A 22,808-nucleotide genomic window follows, 5' to 3' on the forward strand; every position below is an offset into this window, starting at 1 on the left:
AACTCACTTTTATTCTAGGTGGTCAACTACTGTATGGCTCACTGTCTACAACCCACTTATCTAGAATCATGTCCCATAATATTTCAAGTAAACAAATATATTCAAAGAATCATGAAGGTGTGGTAATTTAGAAAACCATGCATATATGTCAATCTCATCTGGAAAGTACTTTCTTTACATTTTTAATTTATCTTCCAATTTAAATAAAGTGTTTTATTATTCTCACTCACTCAGGAGATATTGCCTAAAGCCACACAGATGTGAGGAGAGATTAGAATTGATAAGTAAATTAAGTTACTGTGTAGTCTATGTTAGTCAAACTCTCAAGCTGACTCCCCATTCCCATATCCAATAAAAATTCACCCAATGCTCATTAAAGAGTGAACTGCCCCTCTTCACATCTCCCTTTACTGGACTTAGCTTCCTGACTTTTTTAGCTCTTCATTCCTTGTTTCATTTCTTGGCCACTGCTACAAACTCCTCAGGCTGGACATTTGGCTAACTTCTGACTTGCCTTCATGACTACAATTTGCTCCTACCCTGAAGATTATTTGCTTCCAAGTATACCAAGTATATAATATACATGATGAAATTGGGTCTTAAGTGTATAACTGTCACAGATCTGTTGACTGATATTCCTGACAAGTTCCACTTCTCCTTCCTCCTCATCAGCTAGAACCAAACATAAACTCAGAAATTACTTCTTGCCCAAAGTGGAGTTCCACACCAATGGAAAGACATTATCTCTGCTAATGTCATTCAGTCTTATGCTTTCATTTTTAATGGTGACAATATGTTTTGTACAATAATTATATTTTCAAAGCTGCCAGCTGAAAATGTAATCCAAACCCCAAATTTATAGAACACCAAAAGAGACAGCCTCATGAGATATTTCTGGACTTCTCCTTACCCCTAGTTTTTTTGTTTGTTTGTTTTTTTAAGTTCTTATCAAAGCATCTATTGCCTCCATGTTGCTACATTCAATGGACAAGTTCAGTCCTCATTTTTCTTGACCTATCTGCATCATTTGACACATCTGATCATGCCCTCCTTCTTGAGGCACCATAATTTTTGGCCTCCTTTGCTGGTTCCTCCTCATCTTTCTCATTTATGGTTGAGTGTCCTAGTGCTCAATCCTCAGGTCTCTTCTTTTCCATATACTCACTCTGTGGATGATGCTATCCTGTGCAACGGCTTTAAAATGCATTTATAGGCTGGCAAATCCCAAATTTATAACTCTAACCTGAGCAACCCTCTTGAGCTCTAGACTGATACTAAATTGCATACCTGATATCTCCACTTGGATTTCTTATAGGCATTTTACCTTAATATGTTCCAAACTGAACTCCTGATTTCTCTGTCAACTGGTATCCATCACAACCACAAAGCCTGCTTCTTCACAGTCTTCTCCATTTCAGTAAATTATAAGTTTACTTTTATTGTTCAGGTCCAAAACACTGGAGGCATTGACAGGGAGGTCTCTAGAAGTGTGTAGAGCCCATAGCAACTGAACCAGACTTGCTTAAGATAATCATAAATAAGAGCTCATTGTTGATGTTTCATAGGTCCTTTGGGAAATCCTCCCCAAGTATGTGGCTCACGACTGCTGCCCCAATTGTCTCACCCAAAGGGTGAGCCAAAATCTTGACTCTTTTCTTTCTCTTACAGGCTACATGTAATTTAAAAAAATTTTTTTTTTGCAAAACTCATTGGTTCCACCTTTAAATTACATGGGAATCCAATCACTCCTTACTACTTGCAAATACTCTCTTGGTGGAGAAGCCTTCCTCAATAACTCCCTCTAAAACATGACCTTTCCTCCTTCCTCCTCCATTTCCTTACCCTGCCTCATTTTCCCTTTAATAGCATTTATCACCACTGACACCTTACACGTTAATTTCTTTTCTACCTTCTTTTACTAATATAAGATCCATGAGGGCAGAGACCCAGAAAAGTACCTGGCACATAACAGATATCTAAGTGTACTCTATCTCCACTCTGATTCAGTTCCACTAATAATGCTCCTAAAAACCTGTTCTGATCATGTCAACATTGCAACCAATCTTTCGGCTCTCTTTTAGATGGCATCTTCTTTAAGAAGTCTTTCTTGATCTTGCTGGGTAGATGAGACTTCTCTCTCTCTCTCTCTCTCTCTCTCTCTCACACACACACACACACAATTGTTTCTGCATATTTATTATACAGTGATTTATAACAGTATAGTTCCCTGAGTAAGACAGAGCTAGTCTTGAATCCAAGTTGTGCCACTTACTAGTTTACTAGGTAAATTCTTTACAACCCCAGCCTCAGATTCCTTATCTGTAAATGGGAACAACAGGAGTACTTGCCTTGTTAGGATTATTGTGAGGACTAAATAAAATAATACATGTAAAGCATTTAGAAAATCGCTGCCACTCAACAAATTTTTCTTATTATTTCCATTATTTTAAACTACATTTCTCTATTAGACTGTAAGCTCCAGAAAGGCAAATACAAAGTCTTACTTATTTTTGTGTTCTCTAAGGTATTTGATAAATAAACCTAAAGAATGAAGAAAATTACATTCATACAATAACATATATCATACAATAACATATAAAGTAACTGGTACTTCTTGATCTATATTTCTAAAGCAACATAAATTGAAGAACTCGTGGTTGATATTTATTTAAACCAACTATTCATGAAAAAATATCTGTGTTAATTTGGGAAAGTTTTAGCTCTTTTCTGGATTTCTACTGTAGACTACACAAAATATAAAAATAAAACACACTACTGCCATCTATTGATAATTCATTATAACTGTATAAACCAATTAAAACAAGAGTTTAGAGACTAACTAGATGACATCATTTACTCTTTCATTCAAACTACATATTTGGATGCATATCATATGCAAGGCATCATGAGGAATATAAAGAGGAATTAAGTGACTGATTCCAAAACAAACAAACCTACAATACCTAAAGTATTTGATAGTAAATATCCAAACAGTAAATATAAAAGAAAATTGTTAAAAAACCCCACAACTTTTAACTGAAAAAGTTTTACAGAAAACAATGCAATAGAAATGCTATAATAAACAACCATTCTTCTATATTAACTGTAGTCGACATTTACTGAGTACTAAGTAATAGCACTCTTTTAAGTGCTTTTACATGGGTTATCTCCCCCACCCCCCACCCCCATCACAGCAATCCTACAAGCTAGATTTTATTTTTACCTATATCTTGTAGATAAGAAAAATACAACTTGGAGAAATAAAGAAATATGCCAAAGGTTACATATCAAATAAGTAGGAAAGATGAAATCTGAAGCAATTAGGATCCAAATGAACATTTACTAGATACTTAACACGTAATAAAGCACTATGATAAGCATGATTTGTGCATGACTTCATTTGAATTCATGAGACAAGCCCCTGTACTTGGCCCTTGAGAGGAGATTTTTAAAAGGCTATTGTTCAAGGTTTTGGAAACACATCATCTGGTACCTCTCTCTAAGTTAATGAGCAAAATAAAGCAAGTCTGTCAAACTCCACTGGGGCTTTTGAGAGCTTTTGGCTTAGAAGAATTAAGAGGAGGCAGTTGTATGTGTGCATCCATGTCACAAAAGTACCATTTTCCATTTTTTATGGAAAAACCTGGAGTCTGAACCTACTAGGTAGTTTAAATCATTAAATTCATAACTTCATCCTACCTCCTTTAGAGTAGATATTTTATTAAAAAACAAGAAAAATTATGTAGATAATTTTCAAGTAAGTATGAAATTGTTTTTTGTTTTGTTTTCTAAGTGGGAGGGGGAGTTTAATATTAAAGCTGACGTTCGGCCAGATAAGCTAAAAAAATTAACCTGAGGAAAGATGAGATAAAAGTTTTTCTTGGTATCAAGGGAATTTATTAGTATGGTTTGTACTTGTAATAAACATGATAAAATAAGATGGGTGTGGTTCAATTTCAACAAATAAGTTAAAGAGGCATAATGGGGAAAATGTGACAAACTGCACAAATGAGAGAGAATAATAACACATACTTCAGGAAAAAAAGACTAAGTCTTTTCAACCACATGTTTTCAATAAGTTATAACATCATCAGAGTCATCCAAAAGGAACTGATTAATTGAATCATTTTTTAAATTGCATACCTGTTATATACCAGTGTCTTAGAATCTCCTGAAATGGGGTTCTCTTCTTCGGCTAGGCAATGAGATTCAAGCTTCAGAATACTGAGAACAGAAAGCAGCCAGAAGGCTTGTAATACTCCTTAACTTTCTGTCACAGACAGTATTCATACATTACACATGTTGCTTATAACTTTCTACCAAAGGTGGGATTTCTCTGAATGTACAGATAATACCGGACTACCAAAGCATCTTGTTTTGGAATGCAGACATACAAGGACCGGTGTGTAGCTTGAATCCAAGCTTTAAGAGACATCCAGGCAACTATTTGAGAAATTATAGGCTTTTGGAGAAATGCAGTCATAACCTACCTGCTTGTCTCATTCAGGACAGTAGGGGAAAGGTCTTTTTTAACTCTATAAATAAGTAAGCATGATTTCTAAAATAAGAGGAGCCTGTAATGAGTTCAAGTATGCTACCGCCCAAAAAAGTATGTCTATGTCCTAACCCCCAGAAACTGAATGTTACCTTATTTGGAAAAGGGTCTTTGCAGATTAAGTTAACAATCTCAAACTGAGATTGCCCTGGGCCCCAAATTCAATGACGGGTGAGACTGAATTTGCAGTGACCAGACCATAAGAAAAATAGAACTCTGACCCACAACCTGAAACAACCGACCCAGGAAACCACCAACCACCTACCTATTATCTACAGTAACCAGCCCAAGAAGCCACCTTGTTTATCTGTAAGTCAGACTTATAAGAAGTTAGACCACTATCTCTAATAACAATTAAGGAAAACCAAACAATAACCCCTATAACAACTGGCCCCAAATGGCCAGTGCTGGATTAAGTACTGACAACTTCCCTAATTTTTGTCCCCACTTTCAATTTGGGACCAACCTGAGAAAAACAAATATGCATCCTTAACCAATCACATAGGATATCCTGCTTCTAGTTAGCCCACATATAGCTTTCCCATGCCAGGAGCCTCCAATTGGGGCACACCTGGAGATTTTCCTTTTTCCACTGTAAAGCTTTCCCACTTCTCTGCCTGCCTTTGAGTCTCTGCCACAACACAAGTAACAGTGGCTGACTCATTTGCTCTAGCAATCTCTGAATAAATAGCCTTTGTTGCCCTGCTGGCGTGGCTCAGTGGTTGAGCATCGATCTATGATCCAGGAGATTGCAGTTTGATTCCCGGGTTGGGGGCTCCATCCCAAGTAGGGGATCTGCAGGGCACAGCCAATCAATGACTCTCTCATCACTGATGTTTCTGTCGCTCTCTCTCTCCCTCTCCCTTCCTCTTTCTAAAATCAATAAAGATATATATATTTTAAAAAATAGCCTTTGTTCTCATAGGCTTAGCCTTTCTTTATTTCCACACCGGCCTCCTTACTTGAGAGAGAGGGAAATTTGAGACTCAGACACACAGGGAAGTAGACCATATAAGGATGAAGCCATAGAGCTCCAAGTGATGGGGCCACCAGAAGCTGGAAGAGGCACAGAAACCTTTGAAGGGAGCATAGTCCTGACACTTTGATTTGAGACTTCTGCCTCCATAGCTATGAGAGAATACATTTCTGTCACTTTAAGCCATCCAATTTGTTGTGGCAACCTTAGGAAAGTAACAGAGCTTGTAACAAAAAAATTTGCATATTATATGTCCTTTTCTGGAAGTGCTCATAAACCTTAATGTAAATGCCTTAAAAACGACTGTCAGATTTTTTTAATTCCACTTGTTCTCATGAGAAAATTTACATGGTATTATGAAAATATCTGGAGATTTCCTTAATGGTTCCCCTTAACAGCCAGGTACTATCTCTGCCATCAAAATGCTCTAAGTCTCTTGAAGAAGACAAACAGTCAAATAACTAAAATGTAGGAGGTACTGTAGGTACTGTCTAATAACACTCTCTAATCAGTTAACTCATTCTACTGCTTTTGTAAATTATAAGTTGCTAATTCCCATATCATGCTGAATGCTGAATGATTAGGAAGTTTCTTTCTAGTAAGTCTGGCCAGTTCTGCTCCTACTCTGGTAGGCATGAGCAGAGCAAGGACAATGGGCCAGGTACAGAAGGTCATCAGGGTGGAAAGCCCCAGGTGCCAAGCAACGAGACACTCGTCACTGTGCTTTCACAATTTAATTGTTATATAAACCGATGAAAAAGTGTGGAAATAAAGTTTGTTGTTTCTTTAAAATCGATGTTTAATATTTTTGAAAGACCCAATAAAGGTGAGTTGATTGTTAGATAACTATGAAAGATTATGAGACATCTGTACTCAAGTGTCTTTAAGTTGTTTTACTTTAAAGGGAGAAAATCTTGGGATAACTTAACTGATGGTTTAGACTAGAGGCATAGCTTATGCAAGAGATACAATACGGAGCTCTAATCAGCAGGCCATGTGAAAAGGCCTGACTTTCTCAATCTAGTGAGAAATCAGCAAACAGTTGTTCTAGGTTAAAACAAAATATTTATGGTATTTATGTTAAACTTCTTCATGACTCTGGTTTAACTGACTTTTAAATAGTTTATCCTTATAAATTACAGTGTACAATTCCAAGTTTAATCCATCTTTTCAATTTATTGCTTGGCTATGGGTCCAGGCTGCATCTACAAGAAGGCTTCTTCTGTATGAACAAAATGCGAAAGAAGCAGCAATTAATTCTTTTTGGTGAGGAAATGGGAATTCAAGGAAGGTTATGTTTGAGCTTGAAAGGTCTTGAACAACTAACAGTTAAATAAATATATAAAGAGAAGGGTGTTCCAAGTTGAAGAAATAGCTTATGTAAACGATGAAATCATGTGGCCCTCCCAAGGAACTCCCTTGAGTTTGAGTGGTTTAGGAATAGGGAAGCTGTTTTTTTCAAACCTAATTATGCATTTGAATCATCTGTAGAGATTAAAACAAAACAAAGCAAAACATGCCTAGACTTGACTCCCAGAGATTGTTTCAAATGTATGTCATGAGTGGAGTCCCTGGATTTATTTATTTTTTTAAGTTCTACTTGTCACTCCAATGTGCAGCCAGGATTGAGAACCACTGGAGCTGGGTGACTGGAGATGAAGAGAGTGTTAGATGAGCATTAGGGCCAGATGATGAAGGAAAACAGTACGTCTAATAAGGCAGAATGGCAAACTCTCTCTTCCCTGATAGCTGCTCTATGCTGGAATATCTTAGAAAACTTTTTACCGCCTCTATTGTAACATGAAAAAAAATGAATTCCACCTTTGTCTATAAAAACAGGGATAAATGTGTTAAACTGGCTTTGTAACTACAAGGCCTCTATTTTACTTAGGGTAACATTTAACAAAACATGCTCAGGGCAGAGAGCGCACGTTCTGATCTCGTATACCATCTACCACTCAGGGCTCTTAACAAATGTCCAGCAAAAATAATGAAAACACAAATTTTGACAAAAATGCCTGCTAGGAATACTGAACAGTACGTTCCCATTCTGGGTTAGTGATCCTATTCTCTACTAAGACAGAATAGAAGCACTCGGCCCCTCCAAATGCTGTTCTAAACTCCCACATATCCAAGATCCTTTCACTTTCAGGTAAAGGTTCTTCCGCCCTCATCATCTGAGCGACTAAAACATAAAAGGGACCTCTTCCTTCCATCATGACCAGTTCCACTGAAAATATTCTTTATCCTGCTCTTTGAAGGTTGGATATATTCTCCCTTTACCATAGCATCCACCCTTCACATAGTACTTAATTTTTAAAAATAAATGAACGTTATACTGTTTGAGGCCTGATAAAGGATGCTAATTGGCACCTTTATCGCAGCCTTAATGGTTAGTGGCTTCTAATTTTCTACTAGCGGCAGGTATTTATTTTAATCCTCCCTTGAGGGTATGTTCTTATTGATTTTTTACAGAGAGGAAGGGCGAGGGAGAGAAACGTTGATGTGAGAGAAACATCATGGGCCGTCTCCAGCAGGCACCCGACCGACCAGGAGCGAACTCGTAGCCTGGGTATGTGCCCCGGCCGGGAATCGAACCCGCGACCTTCCTGTGTAAGGGAAGCCGCTCCAGCTGCCGAGCACCGGCCTGGGCTAGCGGCACACAGGTTTAAACGGGGCATTCGGGGCACCTGCCAACACACCTGAAGCGCAGCGCTGGTCCAGCCCGCCAGGCAGAGCCAGTAAAAAGGTGAAGGAGGGCTCCGCCCACTGACTCGTTTCTGGAAATAAAAACAGAAGGGGGGGAAAATCTCCCTTAGGAGACCCAGGACTTGAACCTCGGACCAAACAAACTGCCAAGCGCTAAGGCCACGCGGGCCTCCGGCCTGGGCTCTGGCGACTCCAGCTGCCCGAGCGCACCGCGGGGACGGGGCCTCGCTCCCCGGAGGGAAGCGCCGAGGCGGGGCGGGCCTCCGTCGCGAGGGAGTCCGCGCGGCGTGACCCGGCGGCGCCGCCCGCCGCCCCCTCCCGTCCCCCCACCCCGGCCTCTCGCCCCCTGACCGCCGGGCTCGGGCGCGAGGGCCCTTCCGCGCTCAGGTTCCTGTTCCTCTTCCCTCCGCGGAGCCGCGCGGAGCTGACTCGACCGGCCGCCCTGACCCGGAACTGCTGAGGCGGCGCGGGCGCGGCGCTGCGCTCCTCCCGGGATTCCCCCGCGCTCCGCCCGCCCCGCCTCCCCACTCGCCCCCGGCCTCCCCGCCGCTCGCCGCCTCGCCCGGGCGCCCGCGGACTGCGGGGCTCTAGCCAGGCCGATGCCGCGCAGGGATCCGCCGGGCGGCGCTGAGGTGGGCGAGGCGGGGGCGGGGGGCGGCTGTGCGGGAGACCGCGGCGGCGCGGGGCCGGCCTTAGACTCCAGGTGACGCGCTGGCGGCTGCTCGGGTTCGCTGGGGCTCCGGGAGGGGACGGGGCGGGGTGGGGGTGGGGCTCGGGGGCGGGACGGGTGGGGGTGGGGCGCGGGGGCGGGACGGGGCGGGGGTGGGGCACTCCTGACCGCGGGCTGCGGGCTGCGGGCTGGCGTGCGAGCCCAGGTGCGGCGCTCTGAGGCGGGCCCGGCCCCGGGGCGCGGCGGGGCCGGAAAGTCCCTAAGGGCGGGGCGCAGGCGGGAGGTGCCTGGGCAGGTGGAGGTCCGCGCCCCGTTGAGCGCGGCACGGGATCGGCGAGGACAGGCGCGTTTTGTGGAATTTCATGGTCACCCCCCTCTCCTTTTAATCTTTTTCAAAACTGGCGAGACGACCCTGAACCGGAGTCCTGCACGGTAGGGCGTGGAGGGTAGGAGTGGGGGCAGGAGAAAGCCCGGGGACAAACGGTCAGGGAAGGGGGTAACCGAAGACAGAAGGACTGCCTGGTGGGAGGACGGGCTCAGGAGAAAATGCCCCCACGGGAAGGGCTAGGAAAGCAGACGCCTCATCTAAATCGCGGTCGCTTTGTGGTAATTGCCATACCTGCAGTATTGTGTAAATCCTGGAGAGAAATGTGTAAGTCATCTCAACTTTATCTCTTAAAAATGCGATTTTTAAAGTGCAGCTCCATTTAACATAGTTCACTTAAGGCCCCCATATTTCTTTTTTTCCCTCTTTATCTGTATTGTTGAGAGTATTACAGGTGTCCCATTTCCCCCCCCCCAGGTGACCACCTCCACCTTGCTGCCACCCCCTCCCCAGGCCTTCACGCATTATTGTCTGTGTCCATGGGTTATGCATATATGCATATAACTTCTTTGGTTAATCTCTTCCCACCCTCCACCCCCCTTCCCTCTTCCCTCTGAAATATGATGTCTGTTACATGCATCGATGTCTCTGGATCTATTTAGTTCATCACATTCTTTTGTTCATTAGCTGCTTCTTAAAGAAGACTCTTCAACATTTCCTGTAGTGCTGGTCTGGTGGTGGTGAACTCCTTTAGCTTTTCCTTGTCAGAGAAGCTCTTTATCTGACCTTCAATTCTAAATTATAGCTTTGCTGGGTAGAGCAATCTTGGTTGTAGTTCCATGTATTTCATCACTTTGAATTTTTCTTGCCATTCCCTTCTGGCCTGCAAGGTTTCCATTGAGAAATCAGCTGACAGTCATATGGGTGCTCCCTTGTAGAGAACTAATTGCTTTTCTCTTGCTGCTTTTAAGATTCTCTCTTTGTCTTTAACCTTTGGCATTTTAATGATGATGTGTCTTGCTGTGGGCCTCTTTGGGTTCCTCTTGTTTGGGACTCTGTGCTTCCTGGACTTGAAAGTCTGTTTCTTTCCCCAGGTAGGGGAAGTTTTCTGTAATTATTTTTTCAAATAGGTTTTCAATTTCTTGGCCTCTTTCTTCCCCTTCTGGCATCCCCATAATACGAATGTTGGGCCTCTTGAAGTTGTTCCAGAGGCTCCTTATACTATCTTCATATTTCTGGATTCTTTTTTCTTTTTGTTCTTCTGGTTGGGTGTTTTTTGTTTCCTCATGTTCCAAATTGCTGATTTGATTCTCAGTGTCCTCTACTGTTGATTCCCTGTAAATTATTCTTCATTTTAGTTCATGTAGTCTTCATTTCAAATTGGTACTTTATTATGTTATCAATTTTCTCAGTTATTTTCCTAATAATATGCTTAAACATCCTTATAAACAAAATTCTGAACTCTGTATCTGTTAGCTTGCTTGGATCTATTTCATTTAGTTCCTCTTCTAGAGATTTCTTCTGTTCTTTCCTTTGTGACATGTTTCTTTGCCTCCACATTTTGGCTGCTTCCTGGTGTTTGTTTCTATGTATAAGGAAGAGCTGCTATGTCTCCTGGAATTGGTAGAGTGGCTTTGTGTAGTAGGTGTCCTGTAGGGTTCAGTGGCTCAGCCTCCCGGGTCACCTGAGCTGGGCCTTCTAGGTGCTCACCTGTGTGGGCTGTGTGCACTGTCCTGTTGTAGTTGAGTCTTGGTTGCTATTGGCGTCACTGGGAGGAATTGACCCCCAGGCCAATCAGCTGTGACGACCAGCTGCAACTACAACCAAAGAGCTACTGTGCTGGAGACCCCCCCCCCCCATGGATCAGGATTTACTTCAGTGGAGCTTTGGTGTTCACCAAGTGCGCCCCTTGAGTGTGTCACTCGTGGATGTGGTAGGGTTGTAATCCAGCGTGGTCGAGGCCGACCACCAGGTGCACTGTCTCTGGGGCCTCCTTGGAGGTGCAAAGTCAGCCTCTGCCAGTGCGTTGCCCAGGGCCACCCAGCATGAGCTACAAAGCAACCCGTAGTTGGCTGCTACTTGTGCTGGGCTTGGAAGTGTCCGGGAGAGGCCAAGCTATGAACCAATGCAGGCTGCCGCTAGTGCCAGGCCTGGGGCCACTTATCGAGTATGGGGCCCGCTGCTGCTTATTTGAGAGATTTTAGGAAAGTCCTAAGCATAAGGCTTGAGAGGCCACTTGCAGAGAAAAGCCACTGGAAATGGCCTGGATAAGCCTGCAGGTGGGGAGGGGCGGGGCCGGGCCTCCAGGAATCTCAGGGCGGGGCCAAAGGTGTGGGTCCGGTGCTGGCGATTCAAATATGGCGCCTGCCTTTGGGCTGTGTTCGGGGAGGACTCGCCAAAGGAGCAATGGCCTCCACCAGCTCTTCTGCCTGAGAGGAAGCTGCCCCTCCAGCTCTTGCCCCGATTTCAGGCAGGTTAGTTCCTCCCCAAGTGTCCCAGGTCCTTTCAGGCTGCTGCCCGGTGCTGGGCTCAGAGGGAGCTCGTCTGAGTGAGTCCATGTGCGGGCCCTTTAAGAGGAGCTGCTGGGGCTCCCGCAGCCTCCGTGACCCTCGGTGACAGTCCCCGCTGGTTTCATAGCCCGGAGTTGTGGGGACTTTCCCTGGCCCTGGAGCCCTGGGTTGGGAGCCTGATGTGGGGCTGGGGCCCCTCACTCCTCCAGGAAACCTCCCCCGCAGAGATGTACTCCTGGGTTTAAACTGCGGCACTGGGTGTGGGCCCGCAGCCACGTCTCTGGAATCCACCCCCAGTCCGTCCGAGTCTCTGCCCCTCCTACCGGCCTTATTGCTCCTTCAGTTCCCTGGTTGTAGGGCTTCTGTTCAGCCAGATCTCAGGAGGCACTGAGTGATGGTGGTTCTGTATTTTAGTTGTGATTTTGATGTGGTTGTGGGAGGCGGTGGGTGCAGCTGTTAACTATGCCGCCATCCTGTTTTTCTCCAAGGCCCCCATATTTCTTGTGAAGGGATGTGACCTAACATGCCAGTCGTGTCAGGATTAATGATATATCACATAAATTGATACCATGTGATTAAAAAAACAGGACTTTGTCTAAGTCAACAGGTAATTCCCTATTTAAAATTCCCTAAATAAAAACAAAAACAGAGGAACGGTTGTCTTGCTGGAAAGATGTACATATACTTCCAGAAAATGAATTAAGAGATGGCTTTGCTTTAATTTTCATGATTCTCTTAGGACAGTGAGCTACCTTTCCTGGGAGGGGTCTAGAGTTACAATTTTGGTTACATTTTTAGATCAATGCAATCCTTTTTTTCCCCCCCAGCCACAAATTTCTGTTGTAACTGTAGTAAGATGAATCTAATTTTGCATTCTTATTTATGCTAATATTTCTTTACAGGTGATTTTTGATGGGCACAAAAGTCTTCTTTGAAGAGCATTGTACAGTTACTGAAGGATGGCAGAAGCAGTGTTGATTGATCTCTTTGATTTGACACTGAACTCTCAGAAAAACTTTCAGACATTACTGAAGACATTGAACGCTGTTCCACACCACCATGCGGCCAAGACCAAGTTCCGCTGCATAATGTGTTGCAGTAACATCAGCTGTGAAAGGAACAGTGACCGTGATTCTTATGATTTAGAAACAAGCAATGGGTTATCAGCTCTCTTGAGAGAATTTGAGACTGTTAGCAATCCCAGTATGGCTGCCTTGTTGTATACCATTAAACAAAAAATTGATGAAAAAAATCTCAGCAGCATTAAGGTAATTGTACCCATGCACCGGAAGGCATTAATGAAGGCTTTTATTGATCGACTCTTCACCGATGTTTACAATTTTGAGTTTGAAGATTTACAGGTAACTTTGAGGGGAGGTCTTTTGAAACAGTCCACGGAGATAAACATGATCACAACTCAAGAACTAGAAGCTATACAGAATGAAATAGAAACGTATTTGAGAAGTCTGCCAGCACTGAAAGGAGAATTAACCATTATCACATCTCCTTTGATCTCAGGTATATTACACACTATCTGTTGTCTTCACCATGTAGGTGAAAAACCAGTGGTTCTTTAGAAGTCGTTCACTTCTTTTTTTCCTTCTTTCTTTTGAGTACTGTCTAGGCTGATGTGCTCATTAGCATCAGTTGCAACATGGGAATGTCATGGATGGTCTTATAGTATTAGGGATGTCAAGGGATAGTCCCTTTAAAACCGTCTATATAGATAAGTTTGCTTTATGCAAATTCAGCTTTAAGACAGATCCCCAGGCTTCCTTTAAAATGAGATTTCCTATTTAGCAGTTCTGAAACCTTAAATTCATTGGCATCATTATGGAACAGTGAAATTTTAAACGGTCAATCTTACGCCTTGGTTTAATGATATTTACTATGAGCTATATGCTATTGCGGATAACAAAGACAAATGGGACAGAAGATACCCTTTGAGGAGCAATTACTCCATAGGAATGCTAAGACAAACACAAAGCAGTGCATAATACGTGGAGGGACAAAGTGCTATAAAAATTAGGTGCCAGATAAATGCAGGTTGAAGTGATCAGGGAAGGTCTTAACCAAGAGATAGGGTCTGTAATGCTTTTTATAGTTTTTTGCATAGTGTATTTTTAATCTTTACTGCTTATCTTCAGCAGATATTTTCATACATGGATTTACTACAAGAACAGGTGGGATATCTTATATACCAACTCTCAGCTCATTCAATCTCTTCAGTAGTTCCAAACGGAGAGATCCCAAGGTAGTTGTTCAAGAGAATCTGCGTAGATTGGGAAGTGCTGCAGGATTTAATGTGAAGAAATTTTACCGAATAAAGGTAAAATTGTGTTTCATATTTTAGAAGATCTAAAGTATATTATTGACTCTGCTAATGTTTAGTGGACTTAAATCAAGCTACTTAACTTTTGCATCTGGCGTTTTATCTAAAACTTTAGGATAATGCTTTCAGTTGATCAGTATACCATAGCCTACAAATCAATTCTATGTGTTTTATTTATTTATTTATTTATTTATTTTCCCACATGGAGCTCCTCACATCTAAAAGTACAGTTAATTCTCAGCATATTACCACTGCCCTTTTTGATTTAGAAGGAAGGTTTCTGAACTGTGGAAGAGAAAGGCCATTATTTTCTAAGTTAACACCAGGGTACAATTGATGAGATAGTGCTTTGTTTGTTACAGAATTCCAGCTTTAATTGAGCCTAGGAAAAGTAAAAATACCATTGACTTGGTAATTCATTTCTTTCAATGAATTAGTTCACTTTGAAAAGTACTGCACGCAGAGACTTACCCATCTCTAGTAGTAGGTATTTGTAATGGACAGTATTGAATTTTTAAATGTTAAAGTCTGCTTTCCTTTGAATAAAATATGCAGAGATTATAATACCAAAAGTTAAATGATAAGAAAGTTTGGTATTTTACCATATATAGAAGTGATATATTTAATGAATGCTAGTAATTTTAAACCGGTTATATAATTTTGTACAAAATGAATACTTTCAGAAAAGCTTATGGTATGAGAAATCCTACTTTCAAAACATTTTTATTGCACATCTTTGGTATTAGACTGATCATGCCAATGACGTCTGGGTTATGGGAAGGAAGGAGCCTGAATCCTATGATGGAATCACCACAAATCAGAGAGGAGTCACAATAGCAGCTCTTGGTGCTGACTGTATACCGATAGTTTTTGCAGATCCTGTCAAAAAAGCATGTGGGGTTGCTCACTCTGGTAAGTTAACTTAATTAAGCATTTAGAATTTTGCCATTTTGTAATACAGGAAAAATTATAATTTTTTTCTGGAAGGCGTAACACAGTTAATTGCTTTAGGTGGTGATAAGAGTAAAGATAGGGGTAGGTTCAGCATACTCCTATTATAGAAGCAGATAAAAGGAATAACTAAGTCAAACTATATGAATCAGAGTAGAATTCCCCCCAAAAGTAGTACCTATGCTGATTCCTGAGGAATTGATAGAGTTTGGCTAGGTACCAGTGTTTCTCAGGAGGGATGCCAGTAACATTTTGGGTAAGGTAAGCTTACATGCAGACACTTTGCTTGGGTTTTGGAATTCCTGGTTACTGTAATTAAAAAAAGAAAAAAAAAAGCCTTTATGCTTTTCAGACACTCCTCAGGGTGTGGTGCTGCCAATGAGAAGCCATGAAGTCTAGGCAGTGAGGAATAGGAAGGTTAGGCATGTTGCAGAAAGGTGTTCATTAAGATGCAGCAGCATGTGTAAAGATACTGAGGTAAAAAAAAGTGAGAAATATTTGGAAAATTGCATTTAGTTCAACATGCTAAGAACAAAGAAGGATTTTTAGATGATGTGTTAAGGTTATGGAATTTTGTTTTCTGGAGGCGTTTTAAAATACTATTTTAGATTATCCAATGGCTATGTACCTATGTGAAGTGAGGGATGATCTTTTGGATTTCCTTCTACTTGTAAATCTATGACTAATTTGCTTTTTAGGCCATGGATAAATAAGAAAGGAGCTAAAGTAATGAAATTAGATGACTAGAAGTCAGGATTGCTACTTGACATTGCTAAAAGTTATTTAAAATTTATTTCCTGGATATAAAAGGAATATTATTTGTTACTTCTTAGGTTTTAATACATTTTTAAAATATCAAAGATAAAGCTGTCAAAAAGAAACTATTGAAAAAGAACAAAGAGGTCTCACACTTCCTGATTTCAAAACTTATGATGTTACAGTAATCGAAGCAATGTGGTACTGGCATGAAGACAGATATATAGACCAATAGAATAGAATAGAGAGCCCAGAAATAAATCCTTGTATTTATGGTCAAATGATTCTTTACCAGGTACCTAGACTATACAGTGGGAAAAAGACAATTCTAACAAATGATACTTGGAAAACTGGATATTCACATGCAAAAAATGGATGGTGGACCAATTATCTTATATATAAAAATTAACTTAAAAATGGGTCAAAGAAGTAAATATAGAGCTAAAGCTATAAAATTCAAAGAAGAAAACAAGTGTAAATTCTTATGATCTTGGATTGGGCGGTGTTTATTTTTTATTTTCATTTTTAAAAAATATATCTTCATTGATTTCAGAGAGAGGAAGGGAGAGGGAAGGAGAGTTGAACATCAATGATGAGAAAGTTGTCATTGATCAGCTGCCTCCTGCATGCCCCCTACTGGGGGTTGAGCCCACAACCCAGGCATGTGCCCTGACCAGGATTGGAACCAGATCTCCTAGATCATAGGTCGATGTTCAACCTCTGAGCAATGCCAACGGGGCTTTTTTTTTTTGGCAGTGTTTTTTTAGATATGACAATAAAAGCACAAGCAACAGTTAAAAATTTTGGATTTCATCAAAATTTAAACTTCTCTGCATCAAAGGACACAACAAAACAAAAAGATAGCTCATGGAGTAGTTGAAAATATTTGCACTTCATATATCTGACAGGGGGTTAATATACAGAATATATAAAAAACTCCTACAACTCCACAACAACAAAAACAACCTGTTTAAAAATAGGCAAAGTACTTGACTAGACATTTCTCTAAAGACAGTATACAAATAACTTACAAGGATATGAAAAGATTCTCAGCATCACGAATAATTAGGAAAATACAAATGAGAACCACAATCAGATATCACCTGACACCTAATAGGGTGGCTAATAGTAAAAAAAATAAATAAGTTTTGGTGAAGATGTGGAGAAATCAGAACCCTGATGCGCTGCTGGTGGGAATGTAAAATGGTGCAGCTGCTATGGAAAATGGTATGGTGTTTCTTCAAAAATTTTAAAATAGAATTACCATATTATCCAACAATTCTGATTCTGAGTATGTATTCAAAGTAATTGAAAGCAGTATCTCAATAAGATATTTGTACACCCAACTAATAGTAACATTATTCACAAGAGTTAAGATGTTGAAGTAACTCAAGTGTCCATTGATACATTAATGGATAAACAATGTCTGGTATATACATAAAATGGAATATTATTCAACCTTAAAAAAGAAGGAAATTCTGATGCATGTTACAACATGAATAAACCTTGAGGACATTATGCTAAGTGAAATAATCTAGTTATAAAAAGAAAAACACTGTATGAGTCCACTTATATGAGGTACCTGGAGTAGTCAAAGTGATAGAAACAGAAAGTAGACTGGTGGTTGCCAGGGAATAAGGGGAAGATGGGAAGGGAGATTTATTGTTCAAAATTTGTATATTGCATAGAGTTTCAAGTTTGAAGATGAAAAGGTTGTGGAGATTTGTAGCACAAAAATGTAAATATACTTTACTAAATGGTCACTTTAAAATGGTTAAAGTGGTAAATTTTATATGTTTTTTTACAATTTTTAAAAATGTGGAAATAAAGTAAGGGAGGGGGAGAGAGAGGACTAAGAAAGGCATAATGCCTGTGGAAACTAAAAGTAAGGATGTTTTTATTTTATTATTATTTATTATTTATTTTTTTACTATGTTTTTATTGATTTCAGAGAGAGGAAAGAAGAGGGAGAGAAAGAAACATCATTGATGGGAGAGAGTCATTGATCAGCTGCCTCCTCCATGTCCCCACTGGGGAACGAGCCTGCAGCCTGGGCATGTGCCCTGACTGGGAATCGAACCTCCACGTCCTGGTTCATGGGCTGATGCTCAACCACTGAGCCATGCCGGCCAGACAAAATACAGGACGTTTTTAAAAGAAAATGGAAGGGGCACCCCTCCCCCATTAAATGTCTCTTTTGTGTCAGGTGCTATGTATAGAGTACCTCATTTAAAAACTAGTATTTTAATTTGTTGATTATTTAACTTAATTTTGTTCATTTATTATTTCTTGACTTGAAAAAAACACAAACTGACTGTACTTATTTTTAATTTAGATAAAAATTAAGGTGAAGTTGCCCTGGCTGGTGTGGCTCAGTTGGTTGGAGCATCGCCTGTACCAAAAAGGTCTCAGGTTCGATTCCCAGTCAGGCCAATCGATGTTTCTCTGTCACATCAATGTTCCCGCCCCCCGCCCCCAATAAATAAATAAATAAAAACATATCCTCGGGTGAGGATTTAAAAAAATTAAGGTGAAATTTCGTTATGTTTTAACTGTCCTTATCTCTTTTTCTTCCTATTTACCAGGTTGGAAAGGTACTTTGTTAGGTGTTGCTATGGCTACTGTGAATGCTATGATAGCAGAATACGGTTGTAGTCTGGAAGATATCATTGTCATACTGGGACCATCAGTAGGACCTTGCTGTTTTAGTCTTCCGAGGGAATCAGCAAAGGCATTTCATAATCTTCATCCTGAATGTGTGCGGCTATTTGACTCACCAAATCCCTATGTTGACATTCGTAAAGCCACCAGGTATGATTGGTTTCATTCCAGAACTGCAAGTTTTTAATGAAAATTAATTTAGAGAACAGTTAGTAACTCCAAGAAAAATCATGTGGCAGATATTCAAATAGCTGACATATACTATACACACAAAACTAATTTTAAATATGAAATCTATTCTCATCTAAGTTTTAATAACAGACATTTTCCTGGCTGGTATTTCTTACTGACTTAAAAGTAAAGGTTAAACTTCATATAGAAAAGCTGGCACGTATCTTACTTCATAGTTATTCTTCAGCTAAATTCTCCTAAATATAATAAACTATCAGGAAGCTGATATTTCAAAGTTATTTGTATTCTCTAATTAACTAGGGGAACATATTTCTTAGCAAAAATATTAGATAATATAAACACATAGTCATTTTCAAGTTTTTTATGGTCCCTAACATTTTTTAATTTATCAAGTTTTGCTATTAATAGCTGTTAAAAATTATCCTTTTTACAAAGGAAAATTGATGTCTGATTTGAATCATGTTTCTATTCCACTCACCTAAACCTTGACTAGATTCTGTCTCATTGAGCACATAAGCAGAAAGGGTTGAAATCGACCCTTAAATATTACTTGTGGAATGACTATCATTAATTTATAGTCATATTTCATATAAAGTCTTATGAAGAAGCAAATTTTCTGTGAAAAAATTGGTAATAAGGGAAAAAAGATGGGAGGATCAAATGACTAAAAGGCACGCTCTGTCCGAATCAAATGAATTTTTGTCTATAAATACCCTGGTAACTTTAAAGTTTCTTCTAAAATAAGTACTTGACATTTATTACAAAATTCTGTACCCATATCATGTCTGCAGGACAATATGAAAGGTTATTAGTTCGTATATGAACTTAGGTGACAAATGGTGATAAAATCTACCATTTCCTGACTAGTCCATGTTCTATAACCGAATAACAATTTGCATTGTTCCAAGAATATCTTTCCCAGAATTCTTTTACACCAATATCCATACTTATTTCATAATGCTTTGGCTATTGGTAAAACAAACTTGCTATCTTTTGGAAACTCTTTATCTTAAGGATTCTTCTAGAACAAGGAGGAATTCTGCCACAGAATATTCGGGACCAGGAGCAAGATCTCAACCTCTGTACATCCTGCCATCCTGACAAGTTCTTCTCCCATGTTCGAGATGGCCTTAATTTCGGTACACAGATTGGCTTCATATCAATTAGAGAATGAGGTACAGTAGGTTCTCTTTCCCCTCTCCCCACTTCTCCTTTCCCTCTACACTCTCTCCTTTCTCTTTCCACCTTTTCCTCCCCTCATTTTTAAAAATAATTAATCATATTCAACTTCAAGCCTTTATTCCTATAGGAAGAATTAAGTTTCTATTTTTTAATGAAGCAACAGTGGTAGAGAAGTTAATTTTCAGTAGTATATTCTAACATAAAGAGCAGCCACGGCTTTTACTAGTTAATGAAGAACAGTCAGGCAGTCATACGTTAAAGGTATTAAAATAACTTATTCTTTAAAAAATATTCTGTAAGTATGCCCTTTATCTCGCCTATGTAGTTGACATCTGTATGTTTCCTATTATAACATCCCTTTTTAAAAAATTAAATTTGCTGGGGCAGTATTGGTTAATGACATTATGTAAGTTTCAGGTATACAACTTTATAATACATGGAATGTATATTCCATTGTGCGCTCACCACTCAAAGTGTGGTCTCCTTGATCACCATGTATTTGACACCATTTACCCTCTTCATCCTTCCTCCACCCCTCTCCTTTTGGTGACCCCCATATTGTTATGTGTGTCTGTGAGTTTGTTTGCTCGTTGCTTTTTGTTTTATATTTCACGTATTACTGAAATCATATGGTTCTTGTCTTTTTTCATCTGACTTATTTCACTTAGCATGATACTCTGTAGATCCCTCCATATTTTTGCAAATGGCAATATTTCATCTTTTTTTATGGCTGAGTAGCATTCCATTGTGTATATGTATCACATCTTCACTATCTAATCATTGGTCAAAGGACACTTAAGTTATTTCTATGTCTTGGCTATTGAGAATAGTGCTGCAGTGAACAAGGGGTACATATATCTTTACATATAAGTATTTTCAAGTTTTTTGGGTAAATACCCAGAAGAGGGATTATTGGGTCATAATATCCTTATACCTTCTTTAAAAAAAATTTTTTTTTTTGGTTTTGAGAAGAAATCTTTGCATAAATATTCTAAGCTCTAGAAAATAAGAAATCCTCACATACACAAAACTGGTTTGGATTTCAACTAAATTTTTTCTAACTGATTATCTACAGCAGAAGTTGGCCAATTTTCTCTAAAGGACCAGATAGTAAATATTTTAGGCTTTGTGAGACATAAAATCTATGTCTCAGCTACTCAACTTTGCAGAACAAAAGCAGACAGGAACAATACAGAAACAAACAAGTATGGCTGTGTTTCAATAAAACTTTATTTACAAAAAACAGGTGAGGGGCCAAGTTTGGCCCATAGACTATAGTTTGCTGACACCTGATCTACAGTCATAGAGCAATATTGAATGCAGTTTCATTAAGTTATTTATTAGATTTTTTTTTAGAGTTATACAAAAATATTTCATGATAGTGATTTAACACTGACCCTTTAGCATATATCTAATTTTCCTTAAGGTTACTTTTAATTGAATTAATATTCTTCTTAGTCTTCAAAATGTCTTTAACCCTTTAACATACAAAAGAGTTTAACAGACTAAATGGTTCTTACTTTGATATTATAATAGATTAGTAAGGATCTCATATTTGATTTCTATTTATTTTTACAGATACTTGACTGGATTTTTGCATAACTGTTTCCTGCCTCTTTCCAAACTGACTGCAAGAGAAAAATTTAGTTATTTGATTTACTTAATACTGAAAGGATTACAATGGAAAATTCATGTGTAGGGTAAATTTTCACTATTATCCAAAGTCAAATGTTGTTCATTTAATTATAACAATAACTGACAAAATAATCAGTGGGATGTGGCTTATACATTTTATATCAGTGAGGATTATTCTTAAAGTTTGTTCTCTCTATTTGTTACATAAATCAAGACTAGATCTTGCTCGTGGTCCTGGTTCAGTTCAGTATATATTGGGTTCCTCTGTCAGTCGTGTGAAGCTTGGGTGAAATCAAAATGAATAAGACCTTTTCCTTTTGAGTGTAATGTAGTGGAGGAGATAGAAACTTCTAACATGTAAATTTAATTTTAATAGCAGTAGAAAAGTACAGAAGAAGGGAAGGATTAATAGTATCTAGAAGGCAGGATAGAGAAGATATTACAGAGAAAGTGACAGATCACATGGGCCTGAAAGATGTATAGGCTTTTAACAAATGAAAATAACCATAACAGATTGAGGGAACACCATGAACTAGGGCATGAAACTGAAAGTTTATAACATGTTCTAGAGAGAGAAGGGTGTGGACAGGAGTTACTGGAAAAACAGGTTGGAAACATTATTTAGGGTCTCAAATGTCATGCCAAAGCAGTTGGAGTTTATTTCCAGGCAAAGAGTAGACATAAAATGTGGGGGAGTTCTTTATGTTCTTGGCATCACATTGAGAATAGTCGGTAACTTTCCAATTTTTCACTGGGCATTATTTTGTTTGAAGTTTACAAGTTTACAGAATATTAGGTAGCTATATTTTACTTGTATGTGTGAAAATATTAAAAACCCAAATAAAAATTGTTTGATTATCTATGAGTTTGGATTATTTGTGCCAAAGCATATAGTGAAAAGTTGTCTTCTGTTTTATTGAGTGAAAAGTATTGATTCAGTAACTCAGAAACAAAATGACTAGGTTAGTCAGTGATTTTATCATTATTGCCTCTATAAGACCTCGGTCACGCTTGAGCATTTGTATATAGGTTTCTGGTGCTTTTAGTCTGCAGCCACAATGATAATTTTTTTTTTAAGTATTTTTTTTTTTTTTAATCTTCACCTGAGGATATGCTTTTTATTGATCCAAGAGAGAGAGGAAGGGAGAGGGAGAGAGAGGAATATCAATGTGAGATCGACCGGTTGCCTCCCATACATACTCAACTGGGGATGGAATCTGAAACCTCAGTATGTGTCCTGACAAGAAATCAAACCTATGGCTTTTCAGTGTACCAAAAACCAACCGAGCCACACCAGCCAAGGCCACGAAAATAATTTTTAATAAGTTTTGTTTTGTTTTCAATCTAAGCACTG

The 22,808-nt window shown here is 39.5% G+C and overlaps 2 protein-coding genes across 8 annotated transcripts in view; one reads left to right on the forward strand and one right to left on the reverse strand.

Annotated features, from left to right (window-relative positions):
- The window catches only part of CCDC122 (coiled-coil domain containing 122), a 28,395-nt gene extending 20,071 nt beyond the window's left edge, over positions 1-8,324 (reverse strand). Inside the window, exons 1-2 of one of the 2 annotated variants that reach the window (XM_016205422.2) lie at positions 8,234-8,324; positions 4,144-4,224 (exon numbers count right to left, since the gene is read on the reverse strand). The gene's annotated coding sequence lies outside the window, so the exon portion shown is untranslated. The remainder of the gene's footprint in view (positions 1-4,143; positions 4,225-8,233) is intronic. The other variant, XM_016205423.2, reaches the window with a different exon arrangement.
- Positions 8,325-9,235: 911 nt separating this feature from the next.
- LACC1 (laccase domain multifunctional purine nucleosidase 1) lies at positions 9,236-22,314 on the forward strand. 6 transcript variants are annotated; one of them, XM_087814323.1, is made up of 7 exons: positions 9,236-9,342; positions 12,648-13,263; positions 13,893-14,074; positions 14,824-14,989; positions 18,370-18,595; positions 19,652-19,776; positions 21,398-22,314. In XM_087814323.1, exons 2-7 carry the CDS (start codon positions 12,705-12,707, stop codon positions 21,403-21,405), a joined length of 1,266 nt encoding a protein of 421 aa, XP_087670449.1. In that variant the 5' UTR covers positions 9,236-9,342; positions 12,648-12,704; the 3' UTR covers positions 21,406-22,314. The 6 variants fall into 6 exon arrangements, with proteins under 6 accessions (XP_087670449.1, XP_087670446.1, XP_087670448.1 ...); XM_087814320.1 differs by having other exon boundaries at positions 9,238-9,342; positions 19,652-19,812; XM_087814322.1 differs by having other exon boundaries at positions 9,238-9,342; positions 13,896-14,074; positions 19,652-19,812.
- The last annotated feature ends 494 nt before the right edge of the window (positions 22,315-22,808 follow it).

This window comes from Miniopterus natalensis, chromosome 2 (assembly GCF_054644295.1).
Source record: "Miniopterus natalensis isolate mMinNat1 chromosome 2, mMinNat1.hap1, whole genome shotgun sequence".
NCBI lineage: Eukaryota > Metazoa > Chordata > Mammalia > Chiroptera > Miniopteridae > Miniopterus > Miniopterus natalensis.